This window comes from Sinocyclocheilus rhinocerous, unplaced genomic scaffold (assembly GCF_001515625.1).
Source record: "Sinocyclocheilus rhinocerous isolate Xijiao unplaced genomic scaffold, SAMN03320098_v1.1 scaffold2826, whole genome shotgun sequence".
In the NCBI taxonomy this organism is placed as follows: domain Eukaryota; kingdom Metazoa; phylum Chordata; class Actinopteri; order Cypriniformes; family Cyprinidae; genus Sinocyclocheilus; species Sinocyclocheilus rhinocerous.
The window spans coordinates 158,047-173,529 of record NW_015652260.1 but is presented as its reverse complement, the minus strand read 5'-3'; the positions used below and the strand labels follow the sequence as shown (position 1 = coordinate 173,529).

The 15,483-nt window shown below is 39.3% G+C and overlaps 1 protein-coding gene across 1 annotated transcript in view; it reads right to left on the bottom strand.

Moving 5' to 3' along the window:
* Nucleotides 1-506: 506 nt before the first annotated feature.
* The window catches only part of LOC107714107 (adhesion G protein-coupled receptor E3-like), a 71,535-nt gene continuing 56,558 nt past the window's right edge, over nucleotides 507-15,483 (bottom strand). Inside the window, exons 5-13 of the mRNA XM_016519846.1 lie at nucleotides 8,159-8,275; nucleotides 7,858-8,039; nucleotides 7,597-7,758; nucleotides 7,318-7,524; nucleotides 7,008-7,240; nucleotides 6,756-6,822; nucleotides 6,583-6,674; nucleotides 6,336-6,498; nucleotides 507-689 (exon numbers count right to left, since the gene is read on the bottom strand). Coding sequence (XP_016375332.1) covers nucleotides 630-689; nucleotides 6,336-6,498; nucleotides 6,583-6,674; nucleotides 6,756-6,822; nucleotides 7,008-7,240; nucleotides 7,318-7,524; nucleotides 7,597-7,758; nucleotides 7,858-8,039; nucleotides 8,159-8,275 — 1,283 coding nt within the window. The 3' untranslated portion in view covers nucleotides 507-629. The remainder of the gene's footprint in view (nucleotides 690-6,335; nucleotides 6,499-6,582; nucleotides 6,675-6,755; nucleotides 6,823-7,007; nucleotides 7,241-7,317; nucleotides 7,525-7,596; nucleotides 7,759-7,857; nucleotides 8,040-8,158; nucleotides 8,276-15,483) is intronic.

The following is a 15,483-nucleotide window of genomic DNA, read 5'->3' as shown; positions in this document are numbered from 1 at the left end:
TTTAGTGGTTGGCAGTGTTCTTTAGGACTGGGATGAGAGGCTCAATGTGGACTTTCCTTTCATTTTGTTACGTATTCCACAATTCCCCTAGATTAATTACAAAACAGGATCGTAACACTTGTGATGAATATGTAAGCATGTTTATTATTAAACCCTTGACTGTGATAATATTATCATCACCATACATGTGTAAGAAGACATGATTTTGATTAAAATCTACCAATCATTGTACATATTTACTAAGAACTCAATAATGCTGAAAAACTGAAAAGAAGCATTCATAGATTTTTTTTTCCCTTAATGATTAATATCAAGAAAATAATTACAAAATCACACTAAATATTCTTGTACAATAATAGAGACAATTAAAGCAAACATAAATCACTCGAGGAGACTAAAGTACAGGATGAGTCAATGACCTCTACCAAGAAAAAAAAAAACAAATAGTAAAAGACAATCAAAAACACAATTGATTAACATCAAAATTGATTAAAATTGATGTCCGGTTAATGACTATTATTTATAGACAGGAGCACGGATTTGCCTGTAATATGTATCTACTTTAGTTGTACATGTATTTAACTGTATAATAATGACACTTCTCTCATTTTCCACTGATGATGTGGTCCTCAGTGTTGTTTTCGTCCACTGCAAAGACATCTGAAGAACTTCCTGTACTGCTGCCTGACCTGGACAAGAACGAGACGAGAGGAGTTGAGTGACTTCATGAGATCAATTTAACCTCTGAAACTCATGAACCAGAATGAGTGTGTTTATATTAACCAGGTAGGAAAAAGTGTTTATAAAAAGTCAGATTTGAAAAAAAGCACCATATGACCCCTTTAAGTAAATACTTTTCTTCCATATACTGTCTCTGGTGAAATGGTTTACCTGTGGTTGAACTCATTACTGAGGACAAGAAAAGAAAGCCAAAATTTCAAGTATGAAAGCTGAAAGAATGTCGTGAACACACACAGTAGTTCTACCTGGCACGTCACTAAACAGGGTAGGAAAGGCATACAGTAATTCAATTACGTCTTTAGACTGTTCATCAGTCAGATGAGAAAGGAAATGTGAAAGATTTTGCAGAATAGCAGAATTCTTCAGACGAGTAGAGAAAACTGGAACATCACTGTTCGTCAAGCCATCCTCCTCTAAGGAGTAATTTGCCACTACACCCACAGTGGCAATAGAGGCAGGCAGCGGAGAACACTCAGTCTGTTCTGTAGTCACTTCAGAGTGAGTTCTGTCTACATAGCTTTTAAGCCTATTTACATGACACACACGGCTCTTACATTTCCTGTCAGGAGTAGCAATAAGAAAGTTGGTGTCATTTAACTTCCTTTCAACCAGGTATGGACCAGAGAATTTTGCATGTGAAATAGAACCGGGGTTTGGAAGTAGAACCAACACGGGATCGCCAGGGCAAAAGTCTCTATATACAGACCTCCTGTCAAAATGCACCTTCATCCTAGTCTGAGCAGTGGAAAGATGAAGTTTGGCAAGACTTTGGGCTTTGTGCAACCTCTCACGGATAGAAGTGACAATCATCGACAGGAACGGATTTAGAACTTTGATTCAGCAATTGTTCACTTAACAACTTTAGAGGTCCACGAACTGTATGGCCAAACACCAGTTCAGAGGGGCTAAAGCCAAGGGACTCTTGGGGCTTCCTCTCTTATCGCAAACATCAGGAAAGGAAGACCCTCGACCCAATCTTTCCCAGTTTCCACACAATAACAACGCAGCAGGTTTTTCAAGGTTTGATAATCTTTCGAGTGCCCCTTGGGACTCAGGGTGATATGCAGTAGACATTTGGTGACTTATGCCAAGTGTTTCGAGAGCCTGTTTAAAAACTCTAGAAGTAAAGTTTGACCCTTGGTCACTCTGAATTACTTTTGGCAATCCAAAAGTAGTACAGAACTTTAACAATTCTTTCACAACACTCTTGGCTTTCAAAGTACGTATTGGAACAGCCTCAGGGAAGCGAGTTGCAGCACACATTATGGTCAAAATGTATTGGTGTCCTGATTTGGCTTTGGGCAGTGGTCCAACACAGTCAACAATTAAGCGTTCGAACGGGTCACCCACAGCTGGAATAGGGCACAGGGGTGCTGGTGGAATTTTCTGATTGGATTTACCTGCCATCTGGCATACATGACATGACTTACAGAATCTGGACACTGCTGATTTAAGACCAGGCCAGAAAAAGTACCTAGTAATGCGCTGGTAGGTTTTTGTTATACCTACATGACCAGACAGTGCGTTTTCATGGGCAAGTTTCAAGACGTGTTGCCAATAACCAGCAGGTAAGACAATCTGTCGCACTTCCTGCCAGCCTAACTCCTCTTGCTGGGGCTTCCACCTACGCATTAACAATCCACATTCCCAGAAGTAAACCACCCCTGAACCAGATGCATGGGTAGCCAATATACACTTGGCTAGGGAAGGGTCTGTTTTTTGTGCTGTAGCTAAGTGTTCTCGGTTTGCCTTCAGTGGCGTTTCAGAGCTTAACTTCTCAGAGGCTACAGCAAGGTCAGGGTCAGAAATTATAGACAGGACACACTCCACAGAGTTAGGATCCTTAACCAGAAAAGAATTTGAGAGATCCACCAGCTCCTCAAATTTCTTTAACGGCACAAGCGGGAAATGCAGAGGGGAAATTCACTGCCAAATCAGGTTTGTTTGTAGTACTAGGTTTATAGGATACAACTGGCCTAGGGAAGACTGTGCCACCCGCTAGGTCATTCCCCAGAATCAGATCAACCCCCTCAACAGGTAACTGTGGGCGCACAGCTAAGCTGACCGGGCCGCTCACAATGTCAGACTTCAGATACACCTTGTGAAGTGGCACATTCGCACAGTGCATATTAATTCCACGAATTAAAATGTCGTTACCGGTAAATGAGTCAGCCGAAAAAGGCAAGACGTCTGCCGATATGAAGGACTGGGCTGCACCCGTGTCACGCAAGATTGTTATTGATTTAACGATAGAATCGGGAGATAGATAAACTGTGCCTTCAAATAAGAAAGACTGATAACTCTCTTCACTAAGAGCTCGCATTACGCAAGGTCTGTACCAGTGCTACATTTTTGGGCTTGGAAGCCACTCTTTTCTGTTTCCAAGCCTTACAGTCTGCAATCAAATGGTTCGGATCAAGGCAGAAGAAACAAACGTGCCTTTAAAAAGTTTTTCGCAAATCTGTAATGGAAACGTGCCTACTGGCATTCTTTGTCTGTTTAAATGTACATTTTTGACAGTTGGAGTTTGAATAGGTTTGGCTCATTTGAATATTCCATCACAGGAAAGAAAATGGAAGAGTAAGGAGCCGTTCACACAGAACGCGTTTTCCCATTCCAATGCGCTACTTTTCCATTGTTTTTCTATGTAAACACATGCTTGACAGACGTGCATGACCATTGCGCTCGCGTCTTTTGCAGCGCCTCGCACATGAGCACCGCGTTTTTAAGACGCCGTTTCAAGTTAAAAGAATTTCAACTTTTACACACAGCGCCACTCATCAAAGTTAGTTCCAAAACAGTGGCCCAATCAGAAGACCCCGGAGGCGGGGCAAGTGTTGCGAGCGAGCTTTTGTTTACAGTAGCAAGTTGGCATGGAAAATGTTTTTTTTTGATGGCAACATGGCAGAGAAGGCATTCTGCACTGCGCTTTTTAAAAAACTATTCTTAAGTGCTGTGTCTCACGTTTTTAGATGCAAAGACGCGTTCTGTGTGAACGGCCCTCTACTATGCAAATGCCAGAATCAGATCAACCCCCTCAACAGGTAACTGTGGGCGCACAGCTAAGCTGACCGGGCCGCTCACAATGTCAGACTTCAGATACACCTTGTGAAGTGGCACATTCGCACAGTGCATATTAATTCCACTAATTAAAATGTCGTTACCGGTAAACGAGTCAGCCGAAAAAGGCAAGACGTCTGCCGATATGAAGGACTGGGCTGCACCCGTGTCACGCAAGATTGTTATTGATTTAACGATAGAATCGGGAGATAGAGAAACTGTGCCTTCAAATAAGAAAGGCTGATAACTCCCTTCACTAAGAGAGCTCGCATTACGCAAGGTATGTACCAGTGCTACATTTTTGGGCTTGGAAGCCACTCTTTTCTGTTTCCAAGCCTTACAGTCTGCAATCAAATGGTTCGGATCAAGGCAGAAGAAACAAACGCGCCTTTAAAAAGTTTTTCGCAAATCTGTAATGGAAACGTGCCTACTGGCATTCTTTGTCTGTTTAAATGTACATTTTTGACAGTTGGAGTTTGAATAGGTTTGGCTCATTTGAATATTCCATCACAGGAAAGAAAATGGAAGAGTAAGGAGCCGTTCACACAGAACGCGTTTTCCCATTCCAATGCGCTACTTTTCCATTGTTTTTCTATGTAAACACATGCTTGACAGACGTGCATGACCATTGCGCTCGCGTCTTTTGCAGCGCCTCGCACATGAGCACCGTATTTTTAAGACGCCGTTTCAAGTTAAAAGAATTTCAACTTTTACACGCAGCGCCGCTCATCAATGTCAAAGGAGGCGCTCATAGTGGCTGTGTCCGGATACCCTGAATTATACCCAGTGCAATTATTTTATTTTTTTCCACGTCAAAACCTGTAAATATATAGTTCAGTCATGAAACTCTAGATGGCGCATTCTGACGGGGTGTTAACATAACTGATATTCAGAGAGTTAAACGACTTGGCACAAGCTGATTGGTTCATGCTGCATATGCAGCCAATGAGCTTACTGCCTTGCATTTATATGGGTGGCTAGCATTAACTTGAGATTCCTGCAGCGCGCTTTCAGAGTTCTCTGAAACCCTCCACCTTCCCCAGCTCCACCTGTATAGATCTGCTACGGGGTTATTTTATATGCTATTTGTGCAGCAGCAGTATGTCTTAAATACTCATGGCACCGTATCGCCATATGCACTGGCAGTAGCAAGTTCCTGTACTTGCTTTATACGCAAAGACGTGTTGTGTGTGAATTGCCCCTAAGGACCCGTTAACACAGAATGGGTTTTTTGCAGTGAGAGGCACCTTTTTTAAATTGTTTTCTATTGGCAGTGAGCGTTTTGTATGCTGTTTATGCGCCCCGAACGCCTCGCGCTTTTGTAGGAGCGCTCTGAGAACCTGAAGATTTTAAAAAATCAACTCTGAGCGGAAAAGCATGCAAAGTCATTTTATCCATTGTCCAATCAAATGAATGGAGAGGCAGGCCTTCCGTTGTGGTGACCGAAGTTTACAGTTGCTTAGAACGTCCGGAGACTGTAATGGAGGATAAACTTGTCTCCTGCGTGTTTGTACACCTCTCACCCTCGATCAAGGTCAGAGCAAGCGCCCTCTGCTTGTCCATTTTTTTTTTACTATATGGCTGGCTAGCATTCACTTGAGATTCCTGCAGCGCGCTTTCAGAGTTCTCTGAAACCCTCCACCTTCCCCAGCTCCACCTGTATAGATCTGCTACGGGGTTATTTTATATGCAATTTGTGCAGCAGCAGTATGTCTTAAATACTCATGGCACCGTATCGCCATATGCACTGGCAGTAGCAAGTTCCTGTACTTGCTTTATACGCAAAGACGTGTTGTGTGTGAATTGCCCCTAAGGACCCGTTAACACAGAATGGGTTTTTTGCAGTGAGAGGCACCTTTTTTAAATTGTTTTCTATTGGCAGTGAGCGTTTTGTATGCTGTTTATGCGCCCCGAACGCCTCGCGCTTTTGTAGGAGCGCTCTGAGAACCTGAAGATTTTAAAAAATCAACTCTGAGCGGAAAAGCATGCAAAGTCATTTTTCCATTGTCCAATCAAATGAATGGAGAGGCAGGCCTTCCGTTGTGGTGACCGAAGTTTACATTTGCTTAGAACGTCCGGAGACTGTAATGGAGGATAAACTTGTCTCCTGCGTGTTTGTACACCTCTCACCCTCGATCAAGGTCAGAGCAAGCGCCCTCTGCTTGTCCATTTTTTTTTTACGTTTCTGCTAATATGACAGTTTACTTAACAGCAAACCAAAGTTTCTAGAGCGCTCATGCTATAATCCTTGATTAGACTGACAGGACAGCTGATTTGATGGTTGCCTAGCAACATTTTAAAAAACTGCAGTGCACTGCTCTTTTCTAAATTAAAAAAGGCAGTGCGGTGCGCCTCGCTTTTTCAAACCTGAAAAACTCGTTCTGTGTGATCGGGGTCTAACATATTAAATAACTCCCTCTGACGTTCCTCACTGAAATCACAGATTGCCAAAATAAGAACAGAACTTCCATTAAAAACAACTGTAATATTACTTCATATCCAGAATTCAGATGCAAATTGAGTAAATGTCTGACCTCATTATTGAAGACACAGTAGATCAGGAAGATGAAGGTTCCCTGCTGGGAGTTCAAGATCAGGAAGAGGATCTCCAGCACCTTACTGACATCAGTGAAGAAACCCAGAATCCAGGAGCAACCAAGAACCACAAACTGAGCCAGTGTTTTAAACGCCATGATCCTGCAGAGAAAGAGAGAGATATTTCCTGTGTCTTTACTGACTGTAAATGTGGTTTTCTATAGAGTGATTAAATCATAATGTTACTTGGTTTGTTTTATCTGTGAAACTTCAGCGTTGAGAGTTTTGAGAGTTGAGTTCAGACTGATGACGATCTTGATGAAAAGAATCATGTTCAACTGCAAAGTAGAAGAGTAATTAATCACCTTGTTTTCCTTTTAGAATGAATCAAAGTCTTTAGAAATAAGAAATGCATTTACTGCTAGTATGACGCAAACAGGACCCAGAAAACTCCAGATGAAGCCTTTATCCATTTTAATCCAGCAGCTGTATGGGGGGGGGGGATGCAAAATAACCGAATGAATTTGTCTGGTGAAATATTACAGATTTTAATCTTGTGCATGACATTAATACAGCCTGTGTCAGAGTTTTTATCGGATAGTTGAAATGCCACAAAATCCCCAAACTAATTTCTTTCTTTCTAACCAAATTAACTTAAAACAACAACTCACTGTTCGCTGCCGTAGTCTTCAGGAACCAGACCGACAGACACACACACCACAACCAGAGCAACCACATATCCAATCACACACAGGAATCCACTGCTAAGCACCTCCCTCTTTTTGGAGCTGATCTGTGATAGGTTCTTCACACAGATGAAGAGCAGCACAGCTTCAATGAACATCCACACAAAGCCGGAGAGAAAGAGGAAGTGCAGAAGGCCTGAGATCACGGCACACAACACCTGGAGACCATGAGAGACGGTTATGATGATTCTCAGTGAGGCTGTGCTGAGCTGTAGGGCTCCTTCATCATTCTCACCTGCTGACGCCGTATGAGGCTCAGGAACTGCTGTGTGAGCAGAAACAGAAGGTGAGCCAACAGAAGACTGATGCAGATGTTGATTCGAGCCACATTATTCACTCCAGGACTCCACTGACAAAGGGCAAAGGTCAACAGGGCCAAACTGAAGAACACCAGCCCCACGATCACACACACCAAATTCAACAGCTCCATCAGTGAGTCGCTCTGAGAAAACATGAGAGAACATGAGTGCCAAATCTGTGCTGTTCTTCAGTGTTCACTAGAAATATTCGGTACCTCTGACTGACGGCTGGTTTGCATGATGAGAGCGAATGTCGACAGATGATCACAGGAACACACAGTGTAGCTGCTGTTGGTCTTTAAAACAGAACAACCATCTACAATCCACTCGCTGATATTCCAGTACACACAGGACAGAGAACCACTGGGATCAAACTCCTGCAAAAACAAGAAGAAAATATCAGAACACTGAATATTAGATGTTTTCAGATGTTCATCAGTGCTCTGATAAAACAAAAGCACATTTGAGTCTCTCACTCTGATGTGTTTGAGGGTGAAGTTGACTGGTTTGGTGAGTTTAGTGTTGGTGGTTTTGGGAAGAGTAGCTGAGATCACAGTAGACATCATGGTGTTAACCATGTCTTTTGATGTGTTGAAGAAGTCTGGCTTCAGTAGATTCTCCATCGTGTTGTAGCTCATGAAAGCCACAGCAGCTGATCCTGTGAGACAGAAACAGAAATGCAATACTAAAACATTATGTAAATGTGGTTTAGTAGTAATGCTCTGAAGTCCCTTTTTAGGATTTCTTTTTTAAATCACACCAAAATATTTGACATACTTTCATTGTTATTCTTGGCGATCCCAATGAGATCGATGTCCACAGAAGAATTTGTCGTGTCGAGTCGAGGGATTTTATCTACGGTGACATTTGGTCCAACCATGAAGACTTGACCCTCTGGTTTAGAAAACATGCAGTTATGGACTTTTAAATTTTTGTTTAATTTTTGTTTACAATGTTAATAGCAAAGTCAATCTGCACAAAGGGTAAGTTTAAGTTTAAATAATAATAATTACTAATTACAGCATTAGTAATGAATTACTAATTACAGCATCAATGTAGTATTTAAATTACTTTTCTAATTACTCTTTCTGAAAAGTAATTTAATTATTCACTAAGTAACTTATTTACTCAAATCGTTACTAACTTCTGTACTTCATAAAATCACCAAGACGCATTTGACATGAAACATGGAACAGTTTAGCCTTTTAGCTTAATTAAAACAATTGTAATGCTTTTATCAGATTTAACCTTCTTTAGTTAACAAACTAAATTACTCTGCAAAACATCTAAATAACGCAAAAGCTTAAGAAAAATTAAACATCACATGTATCAAGCTGTAAACTAAAATTTTCAAAGCAAGTACAATATATACAACAAGTACAAGTAAGTACAATATAACAAATGTAATAAAACGTTGCCTATATATCTGTATGTATATCATATTTCCCTTTACTTTCAGTTTGGCAATATAGTTTAGAAAAAGCCCATCTAGTATGCTATGCATATAAGTTTAAGTAAAATAACAGTTAACCCTAACACGTTAACTTGTGTAATCATCATCTTTGTCCACCATCTGCCATATTTGTTCTCCAGAAGTTATGACCGATAGAAATGTGTTTGTACTCCTTTCAATTAAAGGGGTCATTAACTGCATTTATTATTATTATTATTTTATAATGTTCTGAGGTTCACTTATAATGTTAGTGTGATTTTACATCAAACATTTTTATATCCTGTTTTTGAGCCTCTCTGCAGAACAGTCTGTTTTTTATAGGAGGGGCGCATTCAAGACTCGCAAGTAAACGCCCACTACTGTGATTGGCTACCAGTTTCTCTCATTAAAATAACAGATGGATACTGCTGTGACATATACTGAAAACAACAAAATTATGAAAATTGTTTAAATATTAGCTTCTATGAGTCTAGAGCTTGCTTGTGGAAGTTTGAAAGGGCACCTTGTGAACTTAAATTCACAAGAATGCAAAAATTGTAAATTCCCACATCTCTTGAAAATCAAATTAGGAATCCAGAACCAAACTGAATTCCCCTTCAAACTAATTTTTTAGCCCAATTTTTTTTTCTTTTTTTAATGGTGTAAGGCAGAGGTCCCCAACCACTGGGTCACGACCCACTACCGGGCCGTGGAAGAATTGCTACCGGGTCGCAAGAACGTTCTGGGAAAAATAGATATGACACTCTGTTATTTATTTATGTTAATGATTGTTCTAATTATTCTGTATTTTCATTGTATGCAATTGATATGGAGTAGAAATTTGACAATTTCATTTTAAATAAGTAAATGAAAGCTGCTTGCTCTGATCTGTCACATATTAGGAGTTAAATGGATCGCAGTTGTTCCGTAATACGTAGCCTACGGATGAGACCCTACCATTCGGCACGCACGTGATTCGCAGATTAATTTGCCAATTTACACGTACAAGCAATTTTAAACTACAAGAAGAAGAAACGAAAGAGAACTCAATTTGTTACTCACGCGCTGTTCTCGCACACAATCAAAGCGTGCACAAGCATAGAGATGTGTTTCAGACAGCGCGGAAATACAGAGTTGCGTATACATACACATAAAATTAGCCTATGTCAAAAACCCTTCACGGCATTGTCATTCTCTGTGCTTTAAATATTTTTTTTCTTGCTTATCCGAAAAAGTAGTCCGATCTGTGGCTCAAAAAAAAAACAATATAATGCGTTGAACCACTATATAATGTTATTATAATATATAATAGCCTAAACATATATATATATATTTTATTTTTTATTATTATTTTTTTATTAGGCTATATACACTCCACATCCCCCCCCCACGGTTCTCTCCAGACTGGACTATTGTAATGCCCTCTTGACAGGTCTTCCCGCATGTACTATCAAGCCTCTGCAACTGATCCAGAATGCAGCAGCGAGAGTGGTCTTCAACGAGCCGAAGAAAGCCCACATCACACCTCTCTTCATCAGTTTCCACCGGCTGCCAATAGCTGCTCACATCAAATTCAAGGTACTGATGTTTGCCTACAAGACAACCACTGGCTCTGCACCAATATACCTTGATATCAATTTGACGTCAAATGATAGTCAAGACTTGATCAAGATGCTGTATAACATCATTTTAAGGTCAGTTTGGATAGCAATTTCTTCCAGTGGTAATTGGGTGAAAATAGGAAGTTATTAACTCACACTGAAATTGGTTTAATGTATATGCAGGCCAATGTGTTTGACATTCAGTTTACATCAAATCAATGTCATGGTTTAGATGTCAAATGGATGTCATATGGACATCACATTGACATAAATTATTTGTGTGTTTGAGCCTCAAACAGCATCCATTTGCCTCATCTCCTTTTGAAACGTGTCCCAGTGGGCAAATGATATTCAAAAGACCTGAAATTGACTTCAAACATTGACATCAAAAAACAGGTCAAATATCCAAATCAGACTGACGTGAAAAACGTGATGTCCATTTGACATCCACACAGTGATGTCCATTCGACCACCATCCCTGATCTTGAGAAGACATCAAATTGACATCAAACATTGATGTCAAAACACAGATCAAATATCCAAATCAAAACCGACGTCAGAAACTTGATGTCCACTTCATATCCACACTATACCTTTGTAATGCCCAGTGACAAAGCTTTCTCTGCTGTTTAACACCACATCTGTAGATGGCGCTATGCTAGTGAAGGGGGAGCCTAAAATTAAATGTGACCTCATGTCCAGCTCATGTGGGTACATGTGTTGACATCTCATGAAACCGCTTGTTTGTGTAAGAGCTTAATCCATGGCACACCGCTATTTCACTTGGTAGTTGTACTCCATTTTGCAATTAAAACTCGTTTCGCAGCTGCACTGTCCATATATCTACAGCCCAATGATTTCTGTGATGTGGACAACGCAGAAGGAACCGTAGAATCCAAGCATAAAACCAGAATTCGCTGTGTAATGTGTAATGTCACGGAATTTGCCTTAAACAATCAGGAAGTAGCGCTACAAAGCTAATCTAATTCAGATCGAGATATGGACTATTGATTTTTGTTCGCAATCAGAATAGGGGAGTTTCTTTTTCAATTTACATTTGCATTATTGATTTCAAGTTTACTGAATAAAATTATCTTTCACTGCATTGCTTTTGTGTCATTATTTTGGTGGTCGAAAGAACATCAGTGAGTGGATGTGAAAAGGACATGAAGTTTTTGATGTAAGTTTGATTTAGATTTTTGACGTCAATGTTTTAATGTCAATTTGAAGTCTTTTCAACATCAAGGTGCCCACTGGGATGTGGCTCTTTTTTCTGGTCACATTCAATTATATACCTTCAGATGTTCAATTTAGATTTTAAATTAAATTAAATATTGATTCATAGCCAACAGAACTGTTGAAATTATTTACAGTATGTAACGCAAGTACATTCTAACTAACTGTAATTACCTAAAAATGAACAGAATAGCTTAGGCCTGCTTTACTTTTTTTCAGCGGATAAGTAATTTATTTCAGTAACGCATACATACAATCATACATTACGCGTTACACTCAACACTGACTGACACCAAATAATTGTTGAAGAATATGCATGTATAAAAGCTTGGTGTGAATTGTCGTGAGTTAGTTGCAACACATGATTTTTGAGTAAATTACCCACAGCACACAGGGGTGATAAAAACAACTGAACAAGGCATTACTGTAGATTATATCTCAGGTTCACCAGCAATAGTAACTGTCTTTACTTACCTACAGCAGGAAGAGTAAAACTGACGCTGTCACTTGTATCCGTCTGCTTCACTAATGTGGAAATAAGTTTCTCACTGGTTTTTAACACACGGTTTCCATTGGAGGCTAGTTCAGCTGGGTTTGCTGATGATGACTCAGAGATCTTCTCTGAAGCATTGAAGGCCAAAGTCAAAATGTTCTTCACAGTCTAATTCATTGATCAGACAAATACAGTTACTGTACATGAAAATGTCAACAGAGACAATAAGACAGCACTAATCTGTCAATAATTATGTAACAAATTTTGACTTGCTTATTTTAATCGTTTTTTTTTTTTTCTTGAAGACTTACATCCAAAGGAAGCACTTGAGCTGTAATGTTCTCGATCTGCTCAAGAAGATTTTGAAAACATCCTCCAGAACTCTGACTCTAAAATCACAGAACAGACTCTGTGATTTGAATCATGTTTTGCAATATTAATAAACAAAATCTGGCAATAAAGAGAAAAGCACATTCATGTTTCAAATATCCGCAATGCAAATCTTATTGCAATGCTCTTTGAACTATTATTGATAGAAGCTGTGAGTCCAACTCTAAAACTTCAATTTCAGAAATTCAACTTACGGTGCATCCCTCCTGCAGTGTTATATTTATAACTGTAATGACAGAAATCAACATAAAGACAATATTAAAACAACACAGCAAATGAAAAGATATAATCTGCGAAACATGAAAGAAATGATCAAAAATAAAATAAAAAATGTGACCATAAGTGTGGGGATGACCAAAAATGTGAAATTGTGAAATTTAATATGAAGAAAACACATTAAACTAAATATGACTAATATGACACTCAATCTCCTCACAGTCTGTTGAAATTTGTGAACAAACCACCATACTCTGCATTGCCCTGTAACACCACACCAGCAGAGGGAGCCCTCGCCCGAGTATTGGCTGTTAGCACTCCCCCTGCTCCCTCTGCAATCACTTCCTGTTTGGTGGCCATATTAACCTGGCCACCACATGGCTACCTCGCAAAGTATTGACAGTTTATCCTGCCTTACTGAGCGTTTTTATCACTGCCTTTTGCCACGTGTATGACCTGTTTGTCTGTTCGTTTTGACTTCTCTTTTGGATCACCCTTTTTTGCTGACACTGTGTTTGGAATTGTTGGACTGTTTGAATAAACATCCGCATATGGATTCTTCCTCGCGGCTTCCGCCTCACTCTCTTTACATGCCCTCGCAACCATATAAACACTGTGCAAACATGAAAATGTCTGCAATGATCTATAACTGCACATTTCACACTCTTTTCTCCCTCATCTTTATCTAGATACACAAACACTCTCACACACACCTGTTCAATTCTACAGATCCACAAACATTCAGTCAAAACACACTCAACAGAGGACACATCAGACTACATTACCAGCTGAGCTCATCTCTGGTGTGACTGTTGTAACGGTGCTGATGATGTTAGGAACAGCTATAATAAATAATGATGGATGAATATTAATTAATCAACAACAACAACAAAGATAAAAAGAGCTCATGAGACAGTATGTTTCATTACCAGTTGAGATGGTTGTTGGTGTGACTGTTGTAACGGTGCTGCTGAAGTTAGTTATGGCTAAAAAAAAACACAATGACTGATGAATATCAATAAACCATCAAACACACAAATAATACAAAGACCACAAGTGTCTACAATGCTTTGAACTTGCACATTTCACACTCTTTTATTCCTCATTTCTATCTAGAGACACAAACACTCTCAAACAGGCTGTTCAATTCTACAGATCCACAAACAATCAGTCAAAACACACTCAACAGAGGAAACATCAGACTACATTACCAGCTGAGCTCGTCTCTGGTGTGACGGTTGTAGTGATGCTGATGATGTTAGGAACAGCTGAAATAAATAATAACTGATGAATGTCAATGAATCAGCAAACACACAAATAATACAAAGAGCAGATGTGAATATAACGTGAATATCATGTGAATATACCTGCACAGTATGCTGCATGGTAGATAGTTGGTCTAACTAACTTATAGACATAATAACTGTTGGGACAGGCTTTGACATTAATGGGAAAAGATGCAAAAAAGCAGCAGTAATTTTCCCAGTAACCGCAGACATCTCGAGTGACGACTCCATCCTCAACTGTTGGGTGTCCGCCACGAATCCACAGTGTGATATTAGTGCTACAGCTATATTTTTCCACACAGGTGTCTGGGATATGAGCACTCATGTTGTTAATGAAGAGACGATACCAGCCGCTCCAGCTGACGGTGGAATCATATATTCTGGCTGAAGGATATGTATTATTGTTGGCTCTCCATGGATTGTCCAGCACAGTGTAGTTGTAACAGGGATCAGGCAGAATAGCTGTTATGAAAATAATAAAAGAAAAATGTTGTAATATTTTCCTTAAACATAATTCTACTTCACTAAGATTACTGAGTTTTTTTAAACAAGATATAAATATCCATTGCAGAATTGATGTCATACGGCTCGTTCACGGAATCGCTGGCCGTCTCAGTGATCAGCCGTAAAACAGTGATTCTGTCCCTTACATATTATTGGTGGAGTTCCCTTTAAAACCTTAAATGATTCCCTTTGAGCTAAATTGACCTGTTTCCCTTACAACATATAAATAACTATTTACTTTGAGTATCATTTAACACAGACGTTAAAAAAAATAAAATCTCATGTTATCAATATGATTTTAAATATGGGATGCACTGATATGAACCTTAGTAACAGTAATATCTTACAAATAAATAAAATAATGCAAACAAGTGATTGGCACGGGTGCCGTAATTTCTACCGGGGGGAAAAGATGCAAAAACACAAGTGAACTTGAAATGTTACATGCTAGACAGAATGTGTAACTCCTGTTGTGGACGTACACTTCCCGTAACAATGTGCTGAAACACGTCAACTAACTCCAAAGAATTCACAACATTTTATTACAATAGTGATAAAACTTTATCATTTAACATGCTAACTGAGGCCTCTAGAGTCTGAGGTGTAATTCTTAGGTTGTCTGCAATTTCTCAGAGTATTGAAATCAAAAGGTATTTGATTAGCAGTGCCTGACCGTTACTTACCCTCTTAATTCCTATGTTAACAGTAAGGGTGTTCTTAGTTTGTCACCCATGGCTTTTCTTTGGCCTAGTTTTTGTTAAATAAATAATGTCACAGTGCTATATGTCATGTGTTGTTGTTCATCTGAGGTTTAATTTTTCAAATTTTAAAATCTGCAAAGGACCATATGATTTTTATTTTATTATTATTGTGTCCTGATTCGGAAAACCATGGAATTCAATAGGGTGTCCTTTTTTTTTTAAAATGACTTATATATATATATA